Source organism: Carettochelys insculpta, chromosome 17, assembly GCF_033958435.1.
Source record: "Carettochelys insculpta isolate YL-2023 chromosome 17, ASM3395843v1, whole genome shotgun sequence".
Taxonomy (NCBI): Eukaryota; Metazoa; Chordata; order Testudines; family Carettochelyidae; genus Carettochelys; species Carettochelys insculpta.
The window spans coordinates 12,612,130-12,639,577 of record NC_134153.1 but is presented as its reverse complement, the minus strand read 5'-3'; the positions used below and the strand labels follow the sequence as shown (position 1 = coordinate 12,639,577).

Sequence of the window (27,448 nt, the reverse complement as noted above, 5' to 3'; positions counted from 1 at the left end):
TTCCCCGCTGACAGATTTACTAAACGGGATGCAAAAGCACTGGATCTTTGCAGGCTTGGATCTGGATGTAGACTTTCTTTCAAAGACAATCCTCAGATCAATAATTTGGTCTCAAAGACCCAAGACCCAGCCCAGGGCACCAAGAGGCAGGTCCCTCCTGGAATGGGCGAAAGGTGCAGACCCTCCTGGACCTGTGGGACAAGGAGGATCTACTCCAAATCCCCAATGTGAAGTGCCATAATGCCCAAGTGTATGCTGGATGGTCACCACCCTGGCGGAATGAGGCCACCCTCCGCTGCAGCATTGAGGACATCCAAACAAAGGTGAAGCAGCTCCAGCAGGGCTACATCTGGACCCAGGATGCTGCCCGAACTCCAGGGCAGGACCCACCACCTGCACCTACTACCAACAAGCCCAAGCTTGGATCTAGGTTTAGACCTGGCAAAGAAGACCCTCAGAACAAGAATTGTCAAATGAAATATATGTTTAAGTAAACACAGCCGCTAAACTGAAAATGCAATGGATCACGGAATCAGTTACGGCTGCTTTGGTTGCTCGTTGACACCGCAGGGCGGGACCCACCACCTGTCCTTATTACCAGTGTGCCCAGGCTCGTATCTAGGTTTAGCACTGGCAAAGAAGACCATCAGAACAAGGATTTTCATCCTTGCAACCACTGCAGAACCTGGAGATGCATGTGTAAGTAGTAGCCATGCGCACAACACTGAAACTGCAACGTATCATAAAACCAGTTATGGCTTGGTTGTTCACTGCAGGCCTTACTTCAAGAACTGTGGTAATTGTAGAGCTACTACAATGCCTTCAATAGCTTTTGAAAAAAGTCCACAACTATAGCTAGCCCCTGAAAATCATGACCGCCCAGGGAGACTGCCCCCAGGTGGCTAAAAGCCCCACCCCGACAATAGCCAGCCCCTGGCCTTTGGATAAAACCCATACAAAAAATATGTGCTCTGAGGGGACAGCCACTCTACTCTAGTGACAGAGTATTTTCTTCTGTTGACCAAAAATCATGTCTGCCAAGAGAGAGTTCCCCCAGGTGGCTAAAAGACACATGAATCACAGCCAGCCCCCCGCGTATGCTAGCCACTGAGGGAGCCGCCCCTGCCCTGGCTGGTTACAGGACCCTCACCACGCACAAGCTGTCTGGCACGTTGCACAGCACATCCTTTTTATTGGTTTGGGGTCAAGCCACGCATTGCAGCTGGGTGCAGGAAAGTTACAGACTGTGTGGCACCTCCAGGGGAGGGAATGCTGAACGGAGGTGGGGGTCAGGACAAAATGTAAATGGTTGAAAAGAATTTTCTTGTCCAAGCACGACACCCCCCACCCCCCAATGGACGAGCTGCCACATGATGTGGGTGAGGGAAAGGTCCAGAATGTACGGCGCCTCTCCTGGAGGGAAGGGAGGGGATTGGGGATTGGGGATTGGGGATTGGGGGGGGGGGGGGGGCAGGAAAACAGGTAAATGGCTGAAAAGAAGTTTCTCATCCTACCATACAAGCATGACCCCCACCCACAGCCTAGCTACCATGCAGTGGTGGGCGGGGCCAGTGGCTGGTGCTGGGCAGCACAGGGGGAAAAAAAAAAAGGCAGCTACCGGGGTAGACCCAGACCCACAGCTGTGCTACTAGCAAAGAAAGAAAGAAGATTTTTTTTTTCCCAGCCTTTCATGACCCTACAGCCATGGGCTGAACTGAAACGAATTCTTCCACACCTGAGAGCAGTGGCATGGAAGAGGCCTGAGCGGAGCACTGTGGGGCACATACGGGACATCTCTGGAGACCAGGGAATTTGCTTTAAAGACACAGCGCTTCCACACTACCCTTCATTCGGAATTTTAAGTGCGAACTGAATGCTACACCTGTCAGGTTACTACGATATTATGCTATCGATATTACGTTGATTTTAGTGCTCCAGCAATTGAACTAATGGAATTTACAGTGAGGACAGAGACACAGAAAAAATCAGGCTAATTGACACAAAAATTGATATTATTGCACAGTGTAGCCATAGCCTGAGCCCACATTGCACACCGAGGAAGAAATCCTATTGAATGGGTGTTTTGCCTGTAGGTGTGCAGGCTTTGTTACCAGAGAGATGAGCCGTGAGCCGTGTGTGTGGGTGGGTGGGTGGTGGAGGAGGATACTCCCCTGCTTGTTTGCGTGACGGTGTCAGCAATATAAAAGAGCTTCTTTTGGCACTGAGTCCAGTGGCAGTAGCTGATACTGCAGGAGCAAGAGTGTTTCTTCCAGAGACTGAGCCTAGTGGAAGTGGAAGAGGCTCTAACTACTGAACTTTCCACTCCCTATAAAATGCGTGAAATTGTGCATCTTCAGATTGGCCAGTGTGGAAACCAAATTGGAGCTAAGGTGAGAATTGCTTTCAGGAAATGGCATCAGCGGCAAATGATTTGGGACAACAGGGGCATTCAGGAGCAATTAAATCCAGACTGATGTTGGGTATCCTAGAATTCTGTTTATCGGTAGCTTGAGTAGCATGAGAAGTGACAATGTGTGTTTTAATATAATAGTGATGTGCTTCTTCTTCAAGCAAATGCAAGGGCTGAGCGTGTAACAGCTGCAGTAGGTATGGGATGTTTTTGTTAGGTGAAGAGTCTCAGTGTTCAGGGGCACTCAAGCCTGCCAAAACTACTGGACTGTGTGCACAAAACTTTTTTTTGCCAGGCTTGCAAAGTTCTTTTGAACATGCTCTAGTCTAGAGACACAATTTATTCCCTACCTTCCCTCACCCTACACTCGATGTGCTGTTGATTATAAATAATTTTTAAAAGGCATTTTATTTTACCATTAGAAATGACTTGACGTAGCTAAAAGAGTGAATTGAATTTTCTCATGTTGACAGGAATCAGAGTTAATGTTCCAGTCTAAAAAGGCCCTTTTCAAATAAATACATATTTATATTCATGTCAATCAAAAACTACTGCATCAAGTAACACAGAGTTCAAATCAAAATGGAATAGGAAAAAATCCATAGGTAAACTGGTTCAACTATTTTTGCACAATAGACCCAGGTAGGAATAAGACATACCCTGGACATAGCATCACAAAAAGCACTGTTAAAGTACATTATAGGGTATAAGATGGCTAATCTTTTAATGAAGTTTGCATCTCATATATGGTAAATAAAATGCTATATGCTAAATTGCCTGGTAATAAAATACAAGTATTGACACAGATGACATTAAAAAGTAGGCAGGCTGGACAAGTAACACATCTTTGCAGAAAGCTAGATGAGCGTAATATTAATAAAGACTTTGTAGTGTGTGTTGAAGTTATACTGTTAAGGGGCTCTTTGTGTTTGTCAGCACTAAGTGCCGGGGAGGACGGGGGTGGTGGTGGTGTGGCGTTCCTGCAGTTACATATTACTCTAATGTGTTTGTATGTGAGTAAAAACAAGTTACTGAAGCATAAACCTAACATAGGTTGTAATGGAAATGATTATGTGGTGTGCACTCAGAAGTACTGTTTATGCTGCATGATTTTTGCAGGCATTGTTCACTTTCAGTGACATACACCAAAAAAAAAAAAATGACTTGGGCCAATTCAGAAATACGAGCGCTTGAGCAAATCCATAAAACAGAAGACCCGGGCTTTCACATCCAGTCACAGGTCCTGCTGACATTTTTACCTGGGAAATGCAGGACTGGCCTGAGAGAAAAATATTTTCTTCACAAAAAGGTCAACGGGGCTTTTCAAAGGCCTATACGCCTTAAACTCTTTCTCACCCACATAATAACTTTGCTCCAGATGCTGCTGGTTGCTGCTAACGTTACCGCAAAGCACTCATGTTATATAACTGCCCTCATCTGGCTGTGTGACATTTGTAAATTTAAACTGCAGTTGTATGCTAAAGGCAAAAGATCTTTAAAATTAAAATCGCCAGCTCATTACAGAGGGTGTGGCTGCATTACCACTGCTGTAGTGAGTTGCTCAGATAAGAGATGCCAGGGATGGCCTTATGCATGGAGGTCCTGATAGGAGTTTCACTAATCTGAGTAGTTTCCATACAGAGAATGCAGCTGAGCATGTTTTGTTCAAGGCTGCCTTTCAGTGCCACATATCAGCTAGATCTGGAAGGGACCTCCAGTCTCCTGAATGCACAGCAGGAACCATCACCAGCCATGACAGCCTTAAAAAAGCCCCTGCCCCTGCCCAGGACTGGGCTCACAAAACTGGGTTTAGAAAGTTGGGGCATTAACCCCCTTCCCCCCGCCCACCCCCGAGCCATCCTGGCCCCTTTTATTTAGAAAAGCAAAAAGCCAGACCAGACCCATATACTCTCATATGTAGAAGTCTATTACTAAAACCTGTATTAGTAAAAAAATTAAATACTTATGAATTAAGAAAAGCAGAATGCATAGAATAAAAAACTGAACTCACTGCCTGCATTGATAGCACCAGAAGCTACCATGCTTTCTGTGCTGGATTCTTTAGCCCACTACCCTTCAGAAAAATCCAAACACAACTTACTGCAGTCTGACTGCATGTGTGGGGTCATGTGACATACATGTGCAACAGCATGTGAAAATAATGACTTTTATTTAGCTAACTGGTCACATCTGCCAGGCTTTGAGAGGCACGTCATACAGCATGAATGGATGGCAGCATGCTGGCTGCACTGTATAAACCTGCCTGACTCAGTTAAAATTGCTCCGCCACACACAGTCGCGAGTGTGGGCCACAGGGTGACTCGTATGCTGCATCAACACATGCATTCCCCTTTTGAAAGAGGCATGCAAATGAGGGGAACTGAAAATGCAAATATAGTGCAGATTTACATATCTGGTATCTCATTTGCATATTCTTTCCTAAGAGCTTCTTTGAAAGACGAAAAGCCATGTAGATGCAGTTCTTTTGAAAGTAAACCCCCATCTTTGCAGGAACTCATCTTCCCTTTTTTTAAAAGGGAAGCGGGGGGGGGGGTGTCTTTTGAAGAGGGAGGGGTTTTACTTTCAAAAGAGACGCGTCTACACGGCTTTTCGAGTCTGAAAAGAAGCTCTTTTGAAAGAGTAAGCAAATGAGATACCAGATACATAAATCTGCACTATATTTGCATTTTCAGTTCCCCTCATTTGTATGCCTCTTTCAAAAGAGGAATGCAAGCATAGCCACAGCCTTACTGCTTATGACCATATAGCCTGGATGGGGGTCTACTTCTATCAAAATCACTGGAAGTCTTGCCATTGGCTATATTGACTTTTTTGCTTATGCAGTGGGCACCTGGAACAGCGAGCCCGCAGCTACTGACTTTTTTTGTACAGTTTTTATTGGTTTTAATAATACCGTTGATACATTGTGTGCTAGTTTTCTTATATTAGACAGGGTGCTTTACCCAAGGCCTGCTCAGGACTTGGTCAGCTCTGCATTCCTGCAGCCCTGGAAAGGGAGAGGCCCTCTGCATGCTGCTCCCTACTCTGAGCGCCAGATCTGCAATGACTATTGGCCAGGAACTGTGGCAAATGGACATTGTGGGAGTGATGGCTGCGGGCAATGGTGCACAGAGCCCCCTGACTCAGAGCGGCTGCCAGAGTGGGTGTGCTGGTTACTTTCGGGACTCACCCAGGGTGCCTGCCAGTCCCCTGATGCCCTCCTGCACCAGCTCAGATCCACACCTGCACCCCAAAGTCTCATCCAAATTCCCTTCTAGAGCCCAACCCCTCCTCCCTCCCAATCTCGTCTTCAGCCACCTTCACCCACTCCTACATCCAACTTCCTGCCACAGCCTGCACGCTGGACCTTCTCCTGCCCCCCCGCCCCAAGCTGAGAATGGTGCATGAGGGTAGCAGAGACCACACAATGGCAGGTGAGGGGATAGGGTGACTAGGGTGGGAGGGTGAGCTCAGAGAAGGGACAGGTCAGAGCAGGGCCAGTACCTTCAGGTTTGTGCCATTAGACAGCTGGCAACCCTCGTGGGCATGCATGTGAATGCCAGGCTGTGCCAAAAGAGCATACCCAGCAGTTCAGGAAGAAGTGCAATGGAGGGGGCAGCTAGCACCATCCAAATGTCAGGTGGACCATGTCTGGGCAGGTGCAGCTTGGGCATACATAGAGGCTCACTGGGGCCTGGCTGTCCTGTCAGCAGGTTGCTCCCCACCCACCGGTTGCAGTGTCTGTAGGTAAATGGTGGGACTGAAGAAGCGCTGTGTTGTTTGTACTTAGTGCTGTTTCCTTTTTCAGTTCTGGGAAGTGATAAGTGATGAACATGGAATTGATGTCACTGGGAACTACCATGGTGATTCGCCACTGCAGCTTGAGCGAATTAATGTGTACTTCAACGAAGCTTATTGTAAGCATTCAGGTCTTCAATGAGTCAATGCAGCAAAGTGAGCATGGGAGGGTTAAAATAAAAAAACACTGTGGGATGGTGGGGGTTTGCAACCCCACACTTTTTGGAGCACACAGCCCATTGCCGCTAATTGAAATTTTCTCCTGAGTCACTTGGGTGCTTTTGAAAAAAAAAAATCATCTGGTATCTCCTCCCTTGTCATGCCATTAAGACTTGTTCCTAGGAAGCAAAACTCCCACTGAAATCAACAAAAGTTTTCCCTAGAAGTACTGCAGGAGTGGACCCAATGTTTCCAGGTTGTGTCATTATTATGTAATTGATAAAGGGACTATCAGTTCAGTAGCATGAATTTCGCTTTGTTCTGTTGTATTCTCTTTCCTAAGTAATGGCTGTTTCATGTATGCATTTTGTAAAAAAATGTGCTAACAAAAATATCTAAACTGAGTAGATGTGGTACGTTGGGGTAAGATTTTTGCCCAGCTACCCATTGACACTCATTTTCCTTTTGCCACAGCCAATAAATTTGTACCTCGTTCTGTCTTGGTGGATCTAGAACCTGGAACCATGGACAGTGTACGGTCCAGTAAAATAGGCCCACTCTTTCGACCTGACAATTTTATTCATGGTATGTACAATATGTTAATAATATAAATAGGTTATGGGTGGCTGCTCTAAAATATTTACGCTGGTCCGTCACATTTTGTAAAACTAGTTTATCCAAAACCTAAGCTTAGAAACAGATGAATGTGCCAGTGTCTCCTTTAAAAAAAAAAAAAAAAAAAAAAAAAAAAGCTGCAAAACTAAGCAACACAGCATATTCCAAACAAGATTTTTGCAAACTTGGCAGATCTTGTCTATTTAATGTCAAAAAGTCAAATAAGTATAAAAATAGTGTACAAAAATGTTGCAACTAACACCTGAAATTACAAAGACTGAAAGAGCTAAGCAAATAGTTATTTTTTTTCAGTTTACTTTTTCATGTGACTACTCTTTGCATATACTGTAGTCAGTTCCTATATTGTCTCTATTGGGTTTAGGCTTCTTTTCTCACAGTGCTGTGGAAAAGAAAATAAAGCCATAGCCAGACTGTAGCATTATTCAAAAAAAATTAGTGGCATTCTTAATGGGGTTAAGCACAGAAATAATTAGGATAGTATGATTATGAAGCTTAGGGAAATTAAGATACATGCCTTTTACTCTAGGCCTATTTTGGGTCAGCAGCCATAGATTTTTTTTTTAACCTGAAAAAGGTCAATAAATTGCCATTACATTTGTTTTTATTCTGCCTTTGAAATACAGCAACTTATTCTAGTGCTTTTGTGTATGTAAAGCTGCATGCTAAAAAAAATGTGTTAGTAGTGAACATGGTAGCAATTTTGGCTGCATTTAGGAATTTGGGAACTAATCCCAGAACTGTATTAAAATTCAAAAGAAGACAAACAGCAAAATAAGGAAAGTCCATCCTTTCAGCACAGTGATCGGAAACCAGCTGGTTGCAGCCTGAGCTCAGAGCCAAAAAACAGGAGTGCAATTGCATACCTGGCATTTTTCCAACCAGCATTTTTGCAGGCTCAGCTGATGCACAGTATTTCTTAACTAATGGAAATAATGATCAGACACTGGCCTCTTCGGAATTTTTTTTTTGGGGATATTTGTGGTGACTGAGCTGTCTCTCTCTCTCTCTGTCATTTGTCCTATGACCTTTCTATATCCGTCAAGTATTTGATAGCATTTTTATTTTTACATTTGGCTTTGTAACTTTGTGGATGGTTGTCTGTAATTACAGGTAATTCAGGTGCTGGCAACAATTGGGCTAAGGGCCATTACACAGAAGGCGCTGAGCTGATTGAGAGTGTAATGGATGTGGTCAGGAATGAGTGTGAGAGCTGTGATTGTCTGCAGGGATTTCAGCTCATCCACTCACTTGGAGGAGGCACAGGATCGGGCATGGGCACGCTCCTCATCAACAAAATCAGAGAAGAATATCCTGATAGGATCATGAATACTTTCAGCATAGTGCCTTCACCCAAAGTGTCAGACACAGTTGTAGAGCCGTACAATGCCATACTATCCATCCACCAGCTGATAGAGAACACAGATGAAACGTTTTGTATTGACAATGAAGCTCTATATGACATATGTTTTAGAACCCTAAAACTCCCCAACCCCACCTATGGTGATCTCAACCATCTAGTGTCCCTGACTATGAGTGGCGTTACCACTTCACTCCGTTTTCCTGGTCAGCTCAATGCAGATCTGAGAAAGCTGGCTGTTAACATGGTGCCTTTCCCTCGCCTGCACTTTTTTATGCCTGGCTTTGCTCCACTGACAGCTCGAGGCAGTCAGCAATACAGAGCCCTCTCAGTCCCAGAGCTTACCCAACAAATGTTTGAGGCCCGGAACATGATGGCAGCCTGTGATCCTCGACATGGTCGCTATTTAACAGTGGCATGTATCTTCAGAGGCCGGATGTCTACCAGAGAAGTGGATGAACAGTTACTGGCTATCCAGATGAAAAACAGCACCTATTTTGTCGAGTGGATTCCTAACAATGTAAAAGTCGCAGTATGTGACATACCACCACGTGGGCTGAAGATGGCAGCCACCTTTATAGGCAACAACACAGCCATCCAAGAGCTCTTCAGTAGAGTTTCTGAACAGTTCTCAGCTATGTTCAGAAGGAAAGCATTTCTCCACTGGTATACTGGTGAAGGTATGGATGAGATGGAGTTTTCAGAAGCAGAAGGCAACACCAATGATTTAGTGTCTGAGTACCAACAATACCAGGATGCCACAGCAGATATAGATGAATATAAAGAGGTAGACCTGGAAGTCAGCCAAGAACAGGAAACACTCGAAAAAGAGTTTTAACATCCGAACACTATCCAAGAGCAAATGTTGAATTTGCATCCTACATAAGAAAAAGCAATAACACTGCTGTATGTAGCTGAAGGGCAAACCCTTAACCATATCTACTTTGCCTCGCTGTCAACCAAAAGCCTATCCAGTGTATATAGTGATGCCTTTTCTATGTCTCTTCCTGATAAACAATGTCTGGTACAGCAAATGCCAGAGAAAGCACAACCACAAATAAAAGTTGTACTGTATCAGCCTTCTTTACAAGGTTACTAGCTTCTAGAATGGTAATGTCAGACCCTGAAAGTATTTTGTGTGTGACAAAAACTGCGACAATGAGTGTTGATATAATAGCCTCTAAACTGTCATAACATTTATTTATTCTCAGGTAAATGCAAGTTTAGGCTTTACATTTTATAATTTGTAATTTTGAGAAGAAAACATTTATGTTTATCCATCAGGTTATAAAAGTAAGTGCCCATTTTGTTCTGCACACAAATCAAGTTGAATCAGCGTTAAGGAATATAGAAAAAAAGTTTTCAGGTGCCTTCTAAAATATTCCAACAGATTGACTCAACTAGTGGCCTCACTTTCATTTTGTTGTGTATTATGGATGAATGTTTGTATTCACAGTGCTTGTATGGTTCTTCTTCCATTAAAATTTAAACTGGTTTATATGAGCTCATAGCTTTGTGAACTTTATCTAGCAGTTTCTTTCAGTACCCTCCCTTCCCCTTTATACAGAACTTTTATAACTTTGAGACAGCAAGCTAAATAGAATGGCTTGCAACTAGTTTGCGATGTAACTCCAATGTTGCAGCTCAGTTTACAAAATTTAGGAACGAGTTAGAAACTACAATGCATCACACTTAGCGACAGGCCCTGTTGCTAGCCATTCAACAATATTTATAATACAGCAGCTATTACTGTCATATTCAGATGTTTCCTCAATCATTCCCCCACTTTAAATGAGTATGTAAAAATTTACTCAATTTTTTATAACATTACAAGACTTTTTTTGAAAATGTTTTTCCTGACTATCACACATGCCTTTTAACTGGTAAATCTCATAAAACATGAATATCTATGTTCATGAACATAAACTTGAGCTTTTTTAAATTATGCATTACTTACAATGAAAGGTAATAGATTCTCATCTTTTCAAGCTGTAACTTTGACATTAGCTTGGAGATGACAAAATGAACCTTTTTTAGGGTAAAAATCTTAAACGATGGATGCAAGTCCTATTAATATGCAATTTCACTTTACATACAGCCTGTTTAATATCTTACAGGCCCTAATATCGCTGCTCCAGCAACATCTGTGGTCTGGCAGCATCATGGATGTTGCCAGGCCAGCAAGCCCTGGGAAGCCAGTGGCTGGGAACAAAGCCAGGAGGCTGGTGGTTGGGGCTGGCCATTGAGCTGGCAGCCTGCCGGAGACTGGGAGCAGTAAAGCCTAGGGATCAGGGGTTGGCTGTGGGGCTCAGTGATTCGGAGCAGGGAGCCCAGTAACCCTCAGGTAGCGGAGCTGAGCAATGGCGGAGCATGGGGCAGCAGAGCCTGGCAGCATGGGACTGGCTGTGAAACCAGAAGACCAGCTGCCAGGAACAGTGGAGCCCAGCAGCCTGGGGTTGGCCATGGAGCACTGCATCTGGGAGCAGCAGAGCCCAGTGGCCAAGAGGGAAGCCCAATAGGGTCTGTTGATGGACCCTGACAGAGAACTGACTTCCCCTGGTCCAACAAACTCCCTCCCTCCAGGACCAGTCAGGTTTCAAGGCTGTTGGACCAGGGAGGTCAAATGTAGAATTAACTAAAGGATCATAGTTCATTTGTATATGTTCTGAAAGTGTTTTAAAAATGTGATTTCATCTGTCTTTTTATGGCCTGCGTCAACGCAATTGACTACATGCTCTTCCAGTGAAGGGCAAATGTCACCCTTACTCAATGAAGTCTTGCTGTGCAAATGGGTTCTCACTACCTTTGTAGATTACTCATTTCCCATTGATGTGGTTCATCCTCATCACATCACTGGATAAAAGAGAGACATTTTTTTTTCCTCAGCCCACATCACAAAACTTGGTTACAACTCTCCTGGGAACTAGGACATTTCAGACAGTTAGCTGTGGAAGAGCCAATTCTGACCTATTGTATGGGAGTCCCTTGAGTCAAATACGGTTTGTGTGGCTATAATGTGCAATGGCTTCCTCTCTCCTGGCTACAACTCTTCTCTTTGACCTTTTTTTGAGAACTGGAACTTGAACTTAGACTAGATACTTGAAGTTAATGTATTCCATTAAGGTAACTTTCTTCTGTAAACAAATCTGAATGCAAGGAAACAAAAACATTAAAAACTTCTCTGCAAAATATGTTTATTGCCCAATCAAAAGGCTGGACACTTCAGTTGCATTAATCTGGTGATAACAGTGAACCCAAGCTGTTTTATGTATTTAAACTTGGAAAATGTTACATAGCTCACACATCCTGTTGCTGAATGATTAAGTTTGAAAGGATTCCTGTTGCAAAGAGATAAGTAACAAATTTGGAATATGAAAGCCTCAATGACACTGTGACTTTTAAAAAAAGATGTTGACATTTCATGAAAATTAGATATTCTATGCAATGACAATTCTGCATATGCTACTTCCATTTTCCTATCATCACATGTGAATAGGAATTGCTGAATGAATCTTAAATGGCTTTTAGCTACTTCATCTGAATTAGGGTACATAGCAAAGTTGTGGGCCATATGGTCTGCAAAAATCGAGAGCGCCTCATTCTAATTGTGAGATCTCTTGAATGTTTGCTATCTCCCCCCTACACCTATACTGCTCTGTTTTGGTGGCCTGCAATAATGACATAACACTTAGTTTACAAGAAAGGACCCATACAACTGGTTATGGCATATACACGAGCTTCTTGTTATTCTGCTCACGTAACTGTAAGAGTGTTGACAAACATTCAAGTATTAAAGATAGCACTGCTCTGGTGTAATCAGATGTTATTAAATGTATGTATCTGTACTTTTGGAGGCTAGACACTGGGGGGGAAGGGGTAGTAATTGAATGGCTAAGAAAACCCTCCAGCAATATACTTAGTACAGGGGTTGTCAGAGTTGTGATTTCAATAACTGAGAAACATGATGCATTTTATCAAAATCATATTTTCTCACCTTCTGCTGGAACACTATTTTTCCTGTGACTAAAATGAAAAGTTTAGCTCATAGATGGCACAGCCACGCAACCATTAAGGAAACCTCCTCTTCATAGTCTTTTTTAATTACCCCTTAACCCACAGCAACACTGAAGAAAGATTCAGACAGAGTAGCAAAAATACCATTGACAAAATGCCCATAATTTTCCAGCATTTATTGAACAGAGTTTAATGTGAATGTTGCAGAAGTTTGAAGATAAAGTAAAATTTTTAAAAAGCATGCAAGTGATCTTAAAAGCATAAATCTCAAAATACGTAAAAAGTCCCTGAGGCTATGACTAAATTAGAGGAATTTGTTGACAGATTGCAGCTAAACTGCCAAATGGATCGCAAGAGCTATCTGCTTTGTCAACCGAGTGGCCAGAATGCCCGGCCAATCTATTGGCAAAATAGCCAACCGAAAACAAGGCAGACTGGACTGCCCAGTGTCCCAGAAGCCCTGCCTGTCAACAGAGGGCCCCCCCCTCCCCTGGAACATCCAAACTGGCTTTTTGTAGACAGAGGCGTTATTCCTCATAGGGAGTGGGGTACAGCTGTCAACAAAAGTGCTGCATTCCGTTGGTTTACTGACAACAGGACATCTTAGGAATTTCGATGTTCCCCAGGTTTTGTCAACAAAACCCTCTAGTGTAGGCATAGCCTCAGACTCTTGAAAAATCCCAGGGAAAAGTTAATACCTTTTCAAAATGGACTTTTACCTGCATGGGTAGTTTATGGCTTTCCCTCAATTTCCCCACCCAGGTCAGATTGGCAGAGATCCCATGTTTTCTGCCCAATTCTGCAGCTGAGGCTCAGCTCACTTGCAAACAAACGTAAAGGGTGGATTCTCTAACCTGAAGTCCTTAAATCAAAGTGCAGGAGGTCAGACTGGATAGTCACGACGGTATGTTCATACCTTCAAATCTAGTACGTTGAATTGTCTTCACTTTGACTACTTTTTTTTTTTTAAAATGCAATTTGGTGAAACTCTTCTGTTTTCAACAGAATGCCTGGATTTTTTTTTTTTTAAAGCTGTGTTGGAATTTTCTCATTCCCTGCAGAGATACTTAAGTTTTCAACAAGGAACAGTTCTTAGAACCACACACACTCCATGCACCTAATCTAAATCCTTGACCTCCCCTGCTGAGCAACCTGGGAAGTAATAAATAAGAGATTTCCTTGGAGTTTGCACAGAACAGGCTCTTTCCTTACCTGCCCCCTTGCAGGCATACTGGGAAAGAGGATATTCTGCTGGTGCCAAACTCAGAAACTAATGCTGTTGCTTTTGAACACCCTTTAGAAGATAGGTGGGCAATAATTTTTGATGGAGCGAGGGGGTGTGGACCGCAAAAAATTGGTAAGTAGCTAACAGCTACACTCTTTCAGATATTAACAGAGGAGGAGTGGAGTGTCTGGAGTGGAGGTTGGGTGCAGAAGGTTGTGTAGGGTTTGGGGATGCAGGGTGTGGGAGGGGGTATGGGTACAGGAGAACAGAGGATTATAGTTGTGACCTGGGATAGGGAAGCAGAAAACTGGGGAGAGGAAGTGTGTGTGGGAAGGCATGGGGCATAGAGGCAAGTTCTGGTTAGGAGATGCTTACCTGGGCAGCTCCCAAACAGCAAGGCTCCCTGCCTGTCATCTCCCACTACCCACCCCCACAAACGCTGCTCAAAGCTGCAGGAGCCACGTGCTTCTTTAAGTGCTGTTGCATGTCCTTGGTGAGCAGGAGAGAGAGGGGTTTTGCACAAATGTACCCACCCCCAGCACTCTCTCGCAGCTCTCACTGGCCAGTTTCCAGCCAGTAGAAGTTGCAAGATGGTGCTGAGGGCAACATTCAAAGACTCTTCTCCCTTCCCACCTCTGGCTTGCAAGAGTGCTCAGACAACATGGCCCCCCCCACATTAAAATTTTTTGAACGCAGAAGTTTAACATTCACAGTGAATTGGAAACATCAACACCTAGCAGTAACTACGCAGAATCGATACTTGTGCCTTTGTACCTCACCCCACACACTTTTTTTTTTAAATCTTTCAGATACCAGGATTCTCTCTAATTTCCCTGGATTTTAGTAGCAGACTTGTTGGGAGTGAAGGGATATCACAGAATGTTTATTGTGAACTCCTCAAAGCAGACACCTAGTCTTTACAAAACAGGCATCTTTCTCCAAGATGTTTATTAGTCACTGTAATTAAGTATGCAAAAAAGTTGCGTACCCTGACTCGTAAAAGCTGAGGCAGAAAAGTTTTAATAAAAATCTCAAAATTCACCATTTTATTAGTTTTGCATAACTAAGTCCTCTAAATTACATAGTACATACATTTCTAATATAAAAGCCACTCAAAAATTCCTTTAAGCAAAAAAATCTAATGACTTGCCACAGACACACAAAACTGAAGGCCCCCTACCATAAACAATTCATACTTTCAAAGAGAAACCACAATAGTCATGGGCATGGTGAACCAGCAGCTGTTTATTACCATGCTGTTTTATAGGTGCAGACAGGTTATGCAACTAACATGAACAGACTAAATCACACCCTTGCAGGCCCATGATCTTGTTTTCACTTGATATTCTGTCCATACAGTTCATCACTGGCCCAATCCTGTAAAAGTTAAAGAATGTGGTAAGTCATTTATTTACAGTGACAGGACGTTAGCTTTTGCAGTGCATTTCTATACAAAAGGATAGTCCTCATAACAGGGATAGGAACAAAGTTTTATCAGTTCAAGTGCAAAAGTCCCTGTCTTGTTAGAAGAGCTAAGCTTCCTCTTCATCTAGAAGTCATCCTTCTAGCAAAGACAGACTAGAGAAAGAGACCATGGAAAAATTAGTTACTTTGGACTACATTCACAAGAGGATAGCAATTCTGGGAGCTGCCAGGAGCACCTTCACACACATGTGGTGAAATACAAGTGTGAATCCTTGATTTGGAGCAGGGATGTCAACCTAAATCACTCACATCCCAGCTGACTGCCCTAACCATTGCGTTAGAGAGTCACTATTTCTCATTCTAGCTCAAGGGGTTATTCAGTGTGGAACAGCTGCACCCATGAACATCTGACAGCTGAGTGGTTGGGGTTAGGTTCAAGTCCCTGCTATAGTTCCAGGATTTAAATGAGGGGCTTTCACCTCCCAAGTGAGTGCACAGTTACCGGGCTATGGTAAATCTAGCACTGTGTGCTCAGAAGACAGAACACACTAAAAAGACTGACGTTATTTACTTTGCCAACTTTTGTAACTGATGAGCCTAGTTCAGCTGCTTATATTTTAGATAACATTGCTCCAGCTGGGGGTTGTGGTCATCATGCTGAAGATAAACATGACACCTTGATTGACAAAGATAACTCTTTCAGTTACAGAACAATTCTAGTCATGAGACATCATGTATTTTTGGGTTTACTGTTTTGACTAGCCATACTAAAACAGAAACATGCTAGAGTTATCATCCATAGTTGCTCCACTCCGTAAGATTTCTACAAAAGCTCATCTTTAATTGCTTGTAGTGTGTATGTCTTTACAGTCAAAGGGACAAGCGGTATCCACCTTTCAGAAGCACAAAACTTTTGTTCAAAAGAACAGTATAGATGAGATTAAGGGACTGGTTAATCATCTGGAAAATTATTAGGAATAAACTTTGTCTCTGTGTAACAGGTTGGGCAGGGGGAGGGAGGCAGAAGGAAATGTGTTCAGAGAGCAAAGCAATCCCTTAGTGTTGTTCAAATGAAGTGGAGGAACTCAAACAATAGCTATTTAAGCTAAAAGTTTTTATGCGGTCCATAGCAGTTTGACCCAACCAGACACAGAGCCAAAGTTTCAACAACCAAAATTCTTGTTTGAAGGCTGGCAAATTCTAATTTTACTGAGAGGAGATTAACAGTTTCTACCATCCCTGAACTAAACGGTAGTCCAGTAAGCCTGCACACAGCCCCAACAAACTACTCAGTAGCTGAGTCAATCAGTTTTATGAGCTAATGACTACACTACACTTTCTATATAGCATACCAGCTACCTGTCAATTTTAGGCTGCTGTTCAGCTGAAAGGTAATGAGGGGAATCCTCAATATCAGACACATTGAGAAGATCATAAGGGAAGCAAACAACCATTCCCATCCTATTTACTTACATCTTACTCCTTTTTAGGTTTCACTATTTTTATAGTGGCCACAGCAGCTCTCTCTGCCTCAGTTTTGTATTGCGGTTTCAGTGCTGCTCTGACAGCCTGGGCACAGATCTGGGAATACCGGATGTAGCTGAAAAGAGGAAGTGAACGGGATAAAAATCGGGGGGGGGGGAACCAAAATTAAGATAATTAGCGCAAGGGACTCTCGCTCTGCTAAGACCCGCCAACAGGTTTTCCATAGCGTTTCAGGCCGTTCCCTACGCGTGGGCGTGCAGCAAACCACCCTTTCCTAAGAGGCTCGCGCCTCTGCTCGGGGCGGGGGTGAGGGGCGGGTTAGTCTCCAAACCCTCCGCCAGCTGAGCAGTGGACGGACTTGGCTCCCGACCTTGGCTTTCTAGCGTCCCCTTCCCGCCGTCGCTGGACGGCAGGCCCACCACAGAGCACACCTCCCTAGTGCCCGAAGCGCCTCCAGACCTCAGCGCGCCCCCTGCAGCCGCTCCCCGCACAAGAAATGGGGCTAGGCAAGCAGTACCTGAGCCCGGCCTGTCTCCAATATGCCACCATGGCTGCGGTCCCGGAAACACGGGCCGCAAGGTCGGCGCACAACGGAACAGGAAAAGGTGAGCGACTGGGCGGTAACCAATCGGAAGCCCGTCCCATTTCACCAATCACCGTTTGCATCACCTCACGGAACTCGGCCAATCGCCGTGAACTAAGCGTTCCCTCCAATCACAACCCGTCTCTTCTGTACCGCCAATCAAAGTGCGCAGTGAGCAAGCCTCGCTCCGCCCGCCGCAGAGTTTGGCGGACTCGGGGCGCGGCTGCAATCAGCGGCCCAGCCATGTCCCTGCTCCGCCACCAGCAGTCAGTGGCGCGCTCTCAGCCCCCCTTGCCCTGGGGTCTGCGATCTCGACAAGGCGGGGGTAGTCAGCGCAGGGCTGCCGAAGCAGCCCGAGGTCTGCGTTCCGCGCTAGCTCTCCGTAGCTCTGCCTTAAGCCCAGCTCCAGGCTGGGGAGACATAGCAAACCCCGCCCCCATTATGAACGCCACAGTCCTGTCCGAAATCTGCCCTGTCTAACTTTGTCCCGGGGCCACCCCGGAACTGCCACTGAAGGAAGCTAGAAGAAAACATCCCTCCGTTTCTGGGCCTTGTTACAGTGACAGGGTCATCTTGTGAAAAAGATGTCTCTGAGATAGGGTGTATCAGTAACTACCAGCTCTCACTGTACTCGTGTACAGCATATACACTAGCACATTAATAAAATATGGATACAGATACCATCTAAAAAAGAGGACACCCCTGAGAGGGAGTGGAACTATAACAGAGAGAAATGCTTTGAAGACTGATCTGCCTCCGCGCTCTGTAGTCAATGGGGACCTGATTGAGGGCCAGAGGTGGAAAACATATCCAAGAAGTTACTTGAGTAAAAAGTATCAGGGGGTAGCCGAGTTAGTCTGTATCTTCAAAAACAAGAAGTCCTAAGGCACCTTATAGACTAACAGATATTTTGGAGCATAAGCTTTCGTGGGCAAAGACCTGCTTCATCAGATGCATGAGTGGGGGCGTTGCAGAGGACCGCTCCTGCCCACAAAAGCTTATGCTCCACAATATTTGTTACTCTATAAGAGGTCCTAGGACTCGTTGTTGTTTTTGAGTAAAAAGTACAACTGCTGGGGGTGTACTTAACTACAAGTCACCCATAGCCCGCCCTCTAGAAAACTGCATGAGTAAAAGAACAAATGTATCATTTATTGATTGCACTCAAGTATCCAGAAGTGAAAGCAGCTGCACTTTTACTCAAGTAACTTTTTGGGTACTTTTCCCACCTCTGTTCAGGGCTCCAAAAAACATGGGAGGCCTTCCCACAGGGAACAGCTAACAGGATCTAGGCCTTTGTCTTTATTCCCCCTGTTCCTTTGTGGTGGGAAGGGGACTTAAGGATAGGTTTGGTGTGTAGAACCACTTCCAGAACTCTCTTTAAACTGACTGGTTTTAAAGTTGAGTATGTTCATTTAAGAATGTATGTTGAACATTAAAAGAAATCTCCCCCCATCCCTCCTTTAACATGAACAGACAACACAGCCCCAATCCTGGCAACTAGCTCTGACAACCAGCCTCATTCAGCCCTTCAAAGCTGTTGCCAGAAAAGCAGCATTTGAATGGTTCGTGTTACAAATAAGGCCCATTTTGTTCGCTCAGACAGCACGAGACACCACCACTTGGCAAATCCCTCCAGTAAACATATCAATTAATGTGTCTACCACACAAGTTGCTACACAGCAAAGAACAAGTCATCACCAAATAAACTAGAGCTTCCACTTGGTCTAAAAACCATGACAATAATAATCCATACATGATAAGAATGATAACAGAGCTTCCCCATAATTCAAACCATAGCATGGTGGATAGCACTTATGAAAGATGGGAGACTCTCAGTCTGGAAAAATTCTACTCATTCACAGTCTCTTATATAACACATACAGCAAGGGCAGCAAAAGTGAAAACTGTTCCATTTTACCACACCAGGCAGTGCGCCTGAAAACATTTTAAGGCTGGAAGGGGTAGGTCACTCTCACTGTACACAGTATTCCGTACTTTACCTCTCCAATGAGATTGCTAGGAAGGGTTCCAGTTAGTGCCAGTTGTGATTATGCATGTTTTTAAGGTGGATGCTCACCTATACAGAATCTTATTTCACCTAAGCCACTAATTTGCTGATTTTTAAGGGTCTGCTCAACTGGTTGGCATCAACTGAAGCAGCTGAAGTCAGACATTTTAAAAAACTTTTATAAAGCAAATAAAAATTTCTCATATTGTAATTCTACAAAAATTGTTATAAAAGCCAACAACAATCTTTATTGATGTATTTAATTTCTTATGAGACATAGATTGCATTTTGAAGCAGTTTTCCAGCATGTAAAAACAACCTCTTATTATAGCAATGCAAACTATTTCTAGTGAACATACAGTACGCTGGACACAGCAGCCAGATAGAGAGTGTTAGTCAATAACAAACCCAACAAACTGAATCAATAGCCTGAAACCACAGGTAGCATCAGTGGAAAACAATGAAGAGCCAGATACAAGGAAGCATTGGAATTTGCTCACCCCATTACATTTGTTACAATCGCATGAACAAATTAGGTGTTGCACAGCTAACTTTTCTATTTGATACAAGTCATTATAGTATTGGTGGGAGTGAAGGATGGGTTAATTTTAAACTACGATTACTCTGAAGTGTTACAGCTGGTAATTTCATTTGATAAATACAAGATCTCCAAGGAAAGTAATTTGATACTTCATCTGTGGTCCAAACCATCAAGACAATTTATTAGGATTTTAGAAGCCCTGGGTACCTTTATTCCACTAAATGTCCCTCTACTTTTCTGTCTCCCCTCCCCTCTAACCTGTGCCTCTTCGTCTAGCTCTGGCTCTTCCTCTTTCACATTCCTTTTTTTTTGTTTTTTTCACCCTGCCTTGTGCTTAGACCATGTCTTTCTTCTTACTATATTTGTGTGATATACTACCTACTTAGAATTGTGCATACTTTGAAGTTTTGCAGACACGAAAAAATGAGTGCTATTATTCGACCATTTAGCCCTACTTGTCATCTGTTGATCATGGGCAGCAAAATGAAAATGTAATGATTTTTTTAAACGAGTCAAGGTCAGAGAGGTAGCAGGTTGAGATACAATGAGACTTACCGCATGAACATAAAACCAGAGCTCTACAAAATCTCTAATATAGATGACTGACTTCTACCACCACAAACAAGGCATCACTACAGATTAGTACAAACTGTTTTCATACCCAAGGCTGAGTACAATTAATATAACACTCAAACCACTGAACTCTCCCAAACAATAACCTATTTAGAGAGCTCTGACACAAGTGGTAGACAGGGTATGCTAGAGAAAGGTGATTAGAAAAGACCTGCGACTCCACTGGAAATGCCAATAGAGTTAGATGGAGAGATTGACAGAGGCTGACAATGTGACTTTAGAGAAAGGTGAGACTGGAGAGGTCCTGAGAATCTAAAGAGGTAAGATTGGAAAGGTCCAGAGAAACCAAAGAGGTGAAAGAAGAGGCACCCCTAAAATCAGAAAGGTTCAGATGGGTGAAGAGATGAGATTAGAAACATTTTGAGAGGTTGGTAAGGATAAAGCAGAGGAATCCTGGAATGTTAAAATGTTGAAATCAGTGACATCTAGTGAGGGTGAAGCGAGATCAGATACATCCAGAGAGGGTGAAGACACTGTGTATGGTTGGTTCAAGGAAGCTGAAGTGATGTGACTGGAGAGGTCTAGGGAGGATGAAGAGAAACTTGAGAGATCCAAGGAGGCAGAAGAACTGGAAGTGGAGATGTCCAAGGATGCTGAAGAGCTGGAATTAGAAAGGTCCAGAGAGCCTGAAAAGGTGAGATGGGAAAGGTCCAATGAGATTGAAGAGGTGAGGCTGGAAAGCTGCAAAGAATCTGAAGATGTGAGACTGGAGAGATCCAAAGAAATTGAAGTAGTGATGCTGGAGACATCCAGAGAGGCCAAAGAGGTGCAACTAGAGAGGTCCAGAGAAGATGAAGAGGCGAGTTCAGAGAGGTCCAGGGAGGATGAAGAAGTGTTGCTTGAACAGTCCAAAGAATCTGAGGAGCTGAGACTGGAGACATCCAAGGAATCTGCAAAGGTGAGTTTGGAGAGTTCTAAGGAAGCTGAAGACTCAAAAATGGAGTGGTCCAGGGAGGCCAAAAAGGTGATACCAGGGCAGTCCAAGGAGACTGAATAACCAAGTATATCCACAAAATGATTGGCGTCCTATTTAATCATAGGTAGGTTCTGTTAAAAATCTCCAACAGTGAAAATGCTAAGAAAATATAAAACAATGAGAACATGAAAACCAATTAATATTACAGTTGAAAGTAAGTAACTAAAACATAGATTTCATTCCAGGATAAACTCAATTATAATCTTACACATTCACAGCATTAGTCCTTTGAATACTAGCATTCCCAGAATCCCAGACTGCCACTCAAGTAAATTCATAGAAGCATTTGTGCATAAGTTTATATGTCTCTTTAAAAATGTATCTGTCTCTAGAGATCATAGCATGTGCAAAATCCTGGGACTGGACCTGCCAAATGCCTTCCTGTTACGTGTACAGATTCATCACCTAGCCTGATTATTTAAAATAAAATACTTAAATAAGAGAATGGAAGTTACTAAACCTTATTTTCAACTTTTGGGCTCCAGATACCGGCAGAATTCAGATGCCATGGTGGTTAGTGTGGAATAAATACCATTGCAGACAGATGGGACGTTTTTACTGGCTTATAGTTTAAATAAATATGTAGTTGTAAATGGCAATCGTGAGTCCTACTTGGGCTATCACTATACAAATATGAGAACAACAAGAAGTCTTGTGGCACCTTATAGACTAAGATATTTTGGAGCATAAGCTTTCGTGGGCAAAGATCCGCTTCATCAGATGCATGAGGTAGGGGGCGGTTTCAGAGGGGTATTTAAAGAACGGGGTCCAAGAAAAAGATATATACAGATACGATGGATTCTCTCTCATCTGAACCAATGTTGAGAGCAGTAGCATAATTCAGCAAAGTGCATTTCCTTGAGAACATTAATAGAGATAGAAAAATACAGTAATTTTCTCGGCGATAAGTGTTGGTTAATTTTTTTGAGGGGGATCAATGTCTGACCGAATTGCCTTCACAACTAATTAAGAAACATATTGAAAAGATTTGGCAGTTTCTATTATGAAACTTTACATAATGGACCCATCAGAACATTTTTTTGTTTTTTTTTTTCCTTTGGGTGTAAATCTGAATAAAAGAATGATGATCTTGAATTTGCAGGCACTCTGCCTGCTTCAGCAAACTATACTGAAGAGCCACAATGAGGTACTGTGTTAGTCTGTATCTTCACAAAACAAAAAAGCAGTCCTGTAGCACTTTAAAGACTAACAACATTATTTATTAGGTGATGAGCTTTCCTGGGACAGTCCCTCTTCTTATGATTAAAAGACAACTGCATCCATTTTAATCCCACATCATGATCATGTTGTGTGGCTTTGCTAAGCAATCTAAAACTAAAAAGTGAATTAAAAAATTCATTTTGTAGCTCAAAATGGTGTTTTTAATATAGTTTGGGATAGATCACAAGATGAGATTTCTACAGTCACAGTTCCTGCTCTCGGTCCCTCAGGCCAGCACAGCAAGACAATCAGCAATTCCACCTTATTGCTTTCAGTTATCATGATGGGACACATGGCAATGGATATGTTTTTAAAAAAGCATTACAAATATATATATATTTGTAATGTAATTGGTATATATTCACTTCCAGATGTGTTCAAACATAGTCTAATAGGCCAGGACAGTAAGGCATGCACTCAGTTTTTCCATGATGTGGTTAGGAACACACCTGGACCTTGTCTCTATCACTGTCTAATTGATTTAATGTTATCACTCCCATTAAGGTTGCTTCTTAGTCAAGAGACGTGTCTACTAGACACCAACTGAAGTCAACAGGAGTTTAGCCTTAAGATGCACAGATTAAGGACTACACAAATTTGGCACCATATGAACAATACTTCATTCTACAAAATAAAAATCCACATATCCAACAATACAAGGCCTAAACAATACTGAATTAGCAAATCAACTTTACATTTAGTTTTAATAAACCCATTATTTTAAAGGTTACCTAACATACCTGACATTTTATCAAGTGTACAAAGTATATGGATCAGTATGGCAAAATACATGACAATCTCTTGCTGCACAGGCTTCAGTAATGTTTATAAGCATATAAATATGCTCAGTTTTCCTTCCCTTGCACATTTGATGAAACAACAAAAATTACAAACCACCTGAGACATTCTTTCCCATCTAATGAATAAGGATCTGTCATTCTATAACTGTCACTTTTCAGACTAAAAAGTTGCACATGTGCATATTACAACAGAAAGCAAATAATTATATAACTAAACTAATCACAACACAATGAAGAGCTGACACTGACATAACTGCCAACACAGTACAGATTCCAGTGTTTCTTCACTGCCTCTCTTCTGCATTTGTTTTAGAAGGGCAAAGCTACCCTGCTTTTCCTGTGAAATGACATGCATTGGAGAAACATGGACTCATAGTTATTGCTACATAGAATAAACACAGACTTTTAATAATACTTCATACCTTTTCTAGTTGGGGATTTGTCACCTTTATTCTCTAGTGAGAGCCATATTGGGCTCTGCTGTTAAAGCTTTGCTGTCCTTCCTGAAGATGACCTTAATCTGTTTTAACAGCTACTGCAAAGCATGCCATGCTGATTATAACACAGGTAAACTGATGAACTCCATTCTGCCCCATGAAGCACTCAGCAAGGAGCACTAGAACACAATACAGTGCTCTGAAATTAGCTACTATTTTAAAGTAAGGCTGTAGTTCTGTATTGTTTTCTATTACAGATCTAGAATTTGGAAATAAACTGGTAAAGTGGGTGGTCCCATAAGTGTTTTTTAAAAACTTTTGGACATTTGGATTCAACACCTGGTTTGGACTAAGTAAAAATATGACCCTGGCAGTGAAATTCTAATTTTCAGTTGTCCACTCCACAGATTAAACACAATTTGGCAGGCTTGGCTGACGATTATCTAGAGAGACCCAGATCTAGGGTTATAGGAGTGTTGTGAATCAGGATTAAGTCCACATTTGCCAGTTACAAATAACTTGTAAATGATGTATTTAAAGACTTTTTCTTGTTCTTTTTATTTAAAATATATTTAATGATCATATGCCCTGTCAGTTGTAATATAACACAACAACATAAGGCTTTTTTTTGGGTATATGTCAAAGCCTTTACAGAAGATAGTAAACCATGGGAACAATTTTCTAAAGCACGTATGTTATTTAATAGCCTTGTCAAAAGCAGCTCAGACACTTACAGATAGCATACACAAAGGTAATACCTAACTTTCCCTGAAATCACTATGTACCTTTGCGAATCCAACTGTTAGAAGAATGTTTGCTACACAGTTCATATTAGAGAAGTGTAAGTGCTATGCATACTGAGCCCATGTGGACCGCACTGGGGTGCACTGAATTTTGCTAGTGTGAACAAATGTAATAATTTTTGAAACCAGATTACATTAATGCTCACAAAGGAACTTTCTAGTGCATGCCACTAGTGTCCCCACAGGCCACTTAGTGTGCAACATGATAGTTTGCAGCAGAATTCACACCTGTCTAGTGCAGACTAAGGCAGCATGTAGATAGGCTCTAAGTTTCAGTGCAAGTCGATGAGACTTAGGCTTTTAAGCTACTTTGACACATGTGAAAATTTAACCCATTTTACAGATGGGGAAACCGAGACACGGAGAAATAAAATTGCTTCTCTAAAAATCAAACAGCTGCAGAGTCTAAATCTGGTCCCCTGACTCCCAAGCCCATGTCCTCTGTATTAAACCATGCTGCAATTACCCCTCATGAAGTTTAAAACTGTCTGCCAACAGAGAAATGTGTGCTCAAGCGTATTTGTAATAGCTCTGAGTTAAGCAGACCAGTTCTGGATTTCAAATATGATTGTATTCAAGTCAGGGGTTTTGGTGCTCCAGAATGTTAACAGATTTAGGACCCTCCCATGCCCCTCAAGTTGCTGTAAACTGGGCTCTTCACCTCAAGCCATGATATTGCTTGTATACTTTGCTTTTCTTACTGTCTTGGCATATAACTGCTTTCTAAGAGGAAAAGAGTTTTAAAAATTCAGTCAGAAGCAGGCTACCCATTTATCTCAATTTCAAAGCAAAGAACATCAATCTTACAGTCTAGACACCTTTGACAAGTGCTTATAAATGCAGTTGAATTAAGACACAAACAGCAGCAACAAGCTCATAAACTTGCTCCACAGAAAAGAAGCTACCACACAAACCTGAATTTTCCCCACCTCACTTTCCACAAAACCCCAGTCTAGCCACAAATAAAATTCACACCCCCCGCCCCAGCTGAAACTTTTACTGTGCAATTCCCCGGCAATGAAATACTGCTTCCTTTATTTTCCTAAATGCTGTTGGCTTGTTTGAAAGAACAATTTCTGCTCAAAACACAGCAAGAGGAGAAGCAGCCAACATGCAGTGACTCAGCTTGAAGTGAACCTGCCAGCTGACAAGGCAGTGGCAAAGGTTGCACAGTCTTTACATTAACTCATATTTTATTTTAAATAAATTTTAAAATAAGACAAAAATGCGAGCCAAAAATTTCCCATGGCTGTCATTTAATCAGATGTCTCCCCTTCTACTGGAACTTTACAAATATTATTAATGGTATATGTAGCCCTGTATGTTACTTTACAAACATAGGCCCCGATTCTGATCCATGGGAGAGACCTACACCTGCATAGAACAAACCAACAAGGACTTGTCCCAGTAAAACTGTTTGCAAGATCATGGCTATAAAATAAAACAAATTCTTCTTTGAGTGCTTGCTCATATCAGTTCCAATTAGGTGTGCATATACTATTTGCATGCTTTACCCTAGCAATTACCATTGGTTGGCTGTGGAGCCCTCTGGAGAAAACTATATAATGACCCTGCTGACCTGATGACCCCTCAGTAGCTTCTTCCCGCCAGTGATAGTTGTTATAATTGTGGCTCTTTTGCTCTGCAAGAACCCTGTGTCCCTACTGTTTGTGAATAGCTGTAGTGTAGGAGAAGAAGAGTTTTTTTCCCTTCTTGCCACATCCCTCTAAGAACCTGGGGCATGCCAAAAAATGAAATTCTATCCTGTTTTCCTCCCTTCTGCCCTTCTCCAAAGACCCTTTTCATGAGCAGCTTCTACGTCAGAGAGGACAAACATTCGTAGACCTTGGGATGGTGGAAGAGGCTCCTCAGGAATTTAGAAGCAGGGTTGATTTTTTTTTTTTTTTTTTTTTTTTAACTCTCACAACTTCCTTATCCCAAAAGCAAAGGGAGGCCTCAGGTGAATTCTGGAACTCAGGGTACTTAACAAGATTGTCTCCAACTACAAGTTTCATATGGTTCCCCTGAGCTCCTATCATTCCTTCCTTGGATCCAGGGAACTGGCACGCTGCCCTCAATTGAAAAGACACCTACTTCCACGGAAGGCATCTCCATTTTTCTGGTGGGGGCAGACTTAGTCCCAGCTTACAACCCTTCCATTTGGACTCGCTACAGTGCTCTGAGTGTTTATAAACATGTATGGCAGCAGTGGCAGCCTTCTTTCAGTGTCATGGAGTCCAGGTTTCCCTGATCTGGATGGATGGCTCCTATAGCACTATTCCTACCAGGAGCTAGAAGTTCATGTGAACTTTACTGGGGCTAACTCTTGCAAGTCTGAGCATCCTGCTCAACACCAGGAAGTCACCACTCACAACCATGCAAAGGATTGAGTTCACTGGGGCAGTTCTGGATGCCACCGAGGTTTGGTGTTTTTGGAAAAGCAACCCTTCGCTGTATTGACTCAGGTGTTGCAATCACTTGCTGACCTCCCCATGATTACAAACAGGATGTGCCTCAAGCTCCTGGTGCACATAGGAGATGTACATGCGAGCTGCCATTTGCCAGCTTTGTCTTCAGCCTCGACAGTCTTGCCTTGCATCCATGTATTGTCTGGGTCGGTGATAGGATGTCACTAGGTGACCCACACACTACAACGGTGGCTGGACCCAGTTCCATTTCAGTTCAGAGTTCCATTTCATGCTCTACAGTTCAGTGTCCCTAATCACAGACACATCCATCCTGGGGTGAGGGGCTCACCTCAGAGATCTCACCACTCAGGTGATGTAGACAGAGGAGGTGTCTCTCCATATCAATGTTCACAAACTCCAGGCAGTCAATCTCACGTATCTCATGTTTCTGCTCTATCTTCCGGTGTGGTATAGGGCAGTGGTGAAAGAAAATAAAACCATCATGCATTATATCAACAAACAGGGC

General features: G+C 42.7%; 2 protein-coding genes across 3 annotated transcripts; one reads left to right on the top strand and one right to left on the bottom strand.

The window, feature by feature from the left end:
• The first annotated feature begins 2,215 nt into the window (after positions 1-2,215).
• On the top strand, positions 2,216-9,852 carry TUBB1 (tubulin beta 1 class VI). 2 transcript variants are annotated; one of them, XM_075011346.1, is made up of 4 exons: positions 2,216-2,390; positions 6,219-6,327; positions 6,842-6,952; positions 8,114-9,852. In XM_075011346.1, exons 1-4 carry the CDS (start codon positions 2,334-2,336, stop codon positions 9,196-9,198), a joined length of 1,362 nt encoding a protein of 453 aa, XP_074867447.1. In that variant the 5' UTR covers positions 2,216-2,333; the 3' UTR covers positions 9,199-9,852. The 2 variants fall into 2 exon arrangements, with proteins under 2 accessions (XP_074867447.1, XP_074867448.1); XM_075011347.1 differs by having other exon boundaries at positions 2,374-2,390; positions 6,881-6,952.
• A 4,972-nt stretch (positions 9,853-14,824) lies between these two features.
• On the bottom strand, positions 14,825-17,165 carry ATP5F1E (ATP synthase F1 subunit epsilon). Its single transcript, XM_075011663.1, has 3 exons — positions 17,027-17,165; positions 16,498-16,624; positions 14,825-14,976 (listed from the first exon to the last, which is right to left on the bottom strand). Exons 1-2 carry the CDS (start codon positions 17,152-17,154, stop codon positions 16,501-16,503), a joined length of 252 nt encoding a protein of 83 aa, XP_074867764.1. The 5' UTR covers positions 17,155-17,165; the 3' UTR covers positions 14,825-14,976; positions 16,498-16,500.
• Between the last annotated feature and the right edge of the window lie 10,283 nt (positions 17,166-27,448).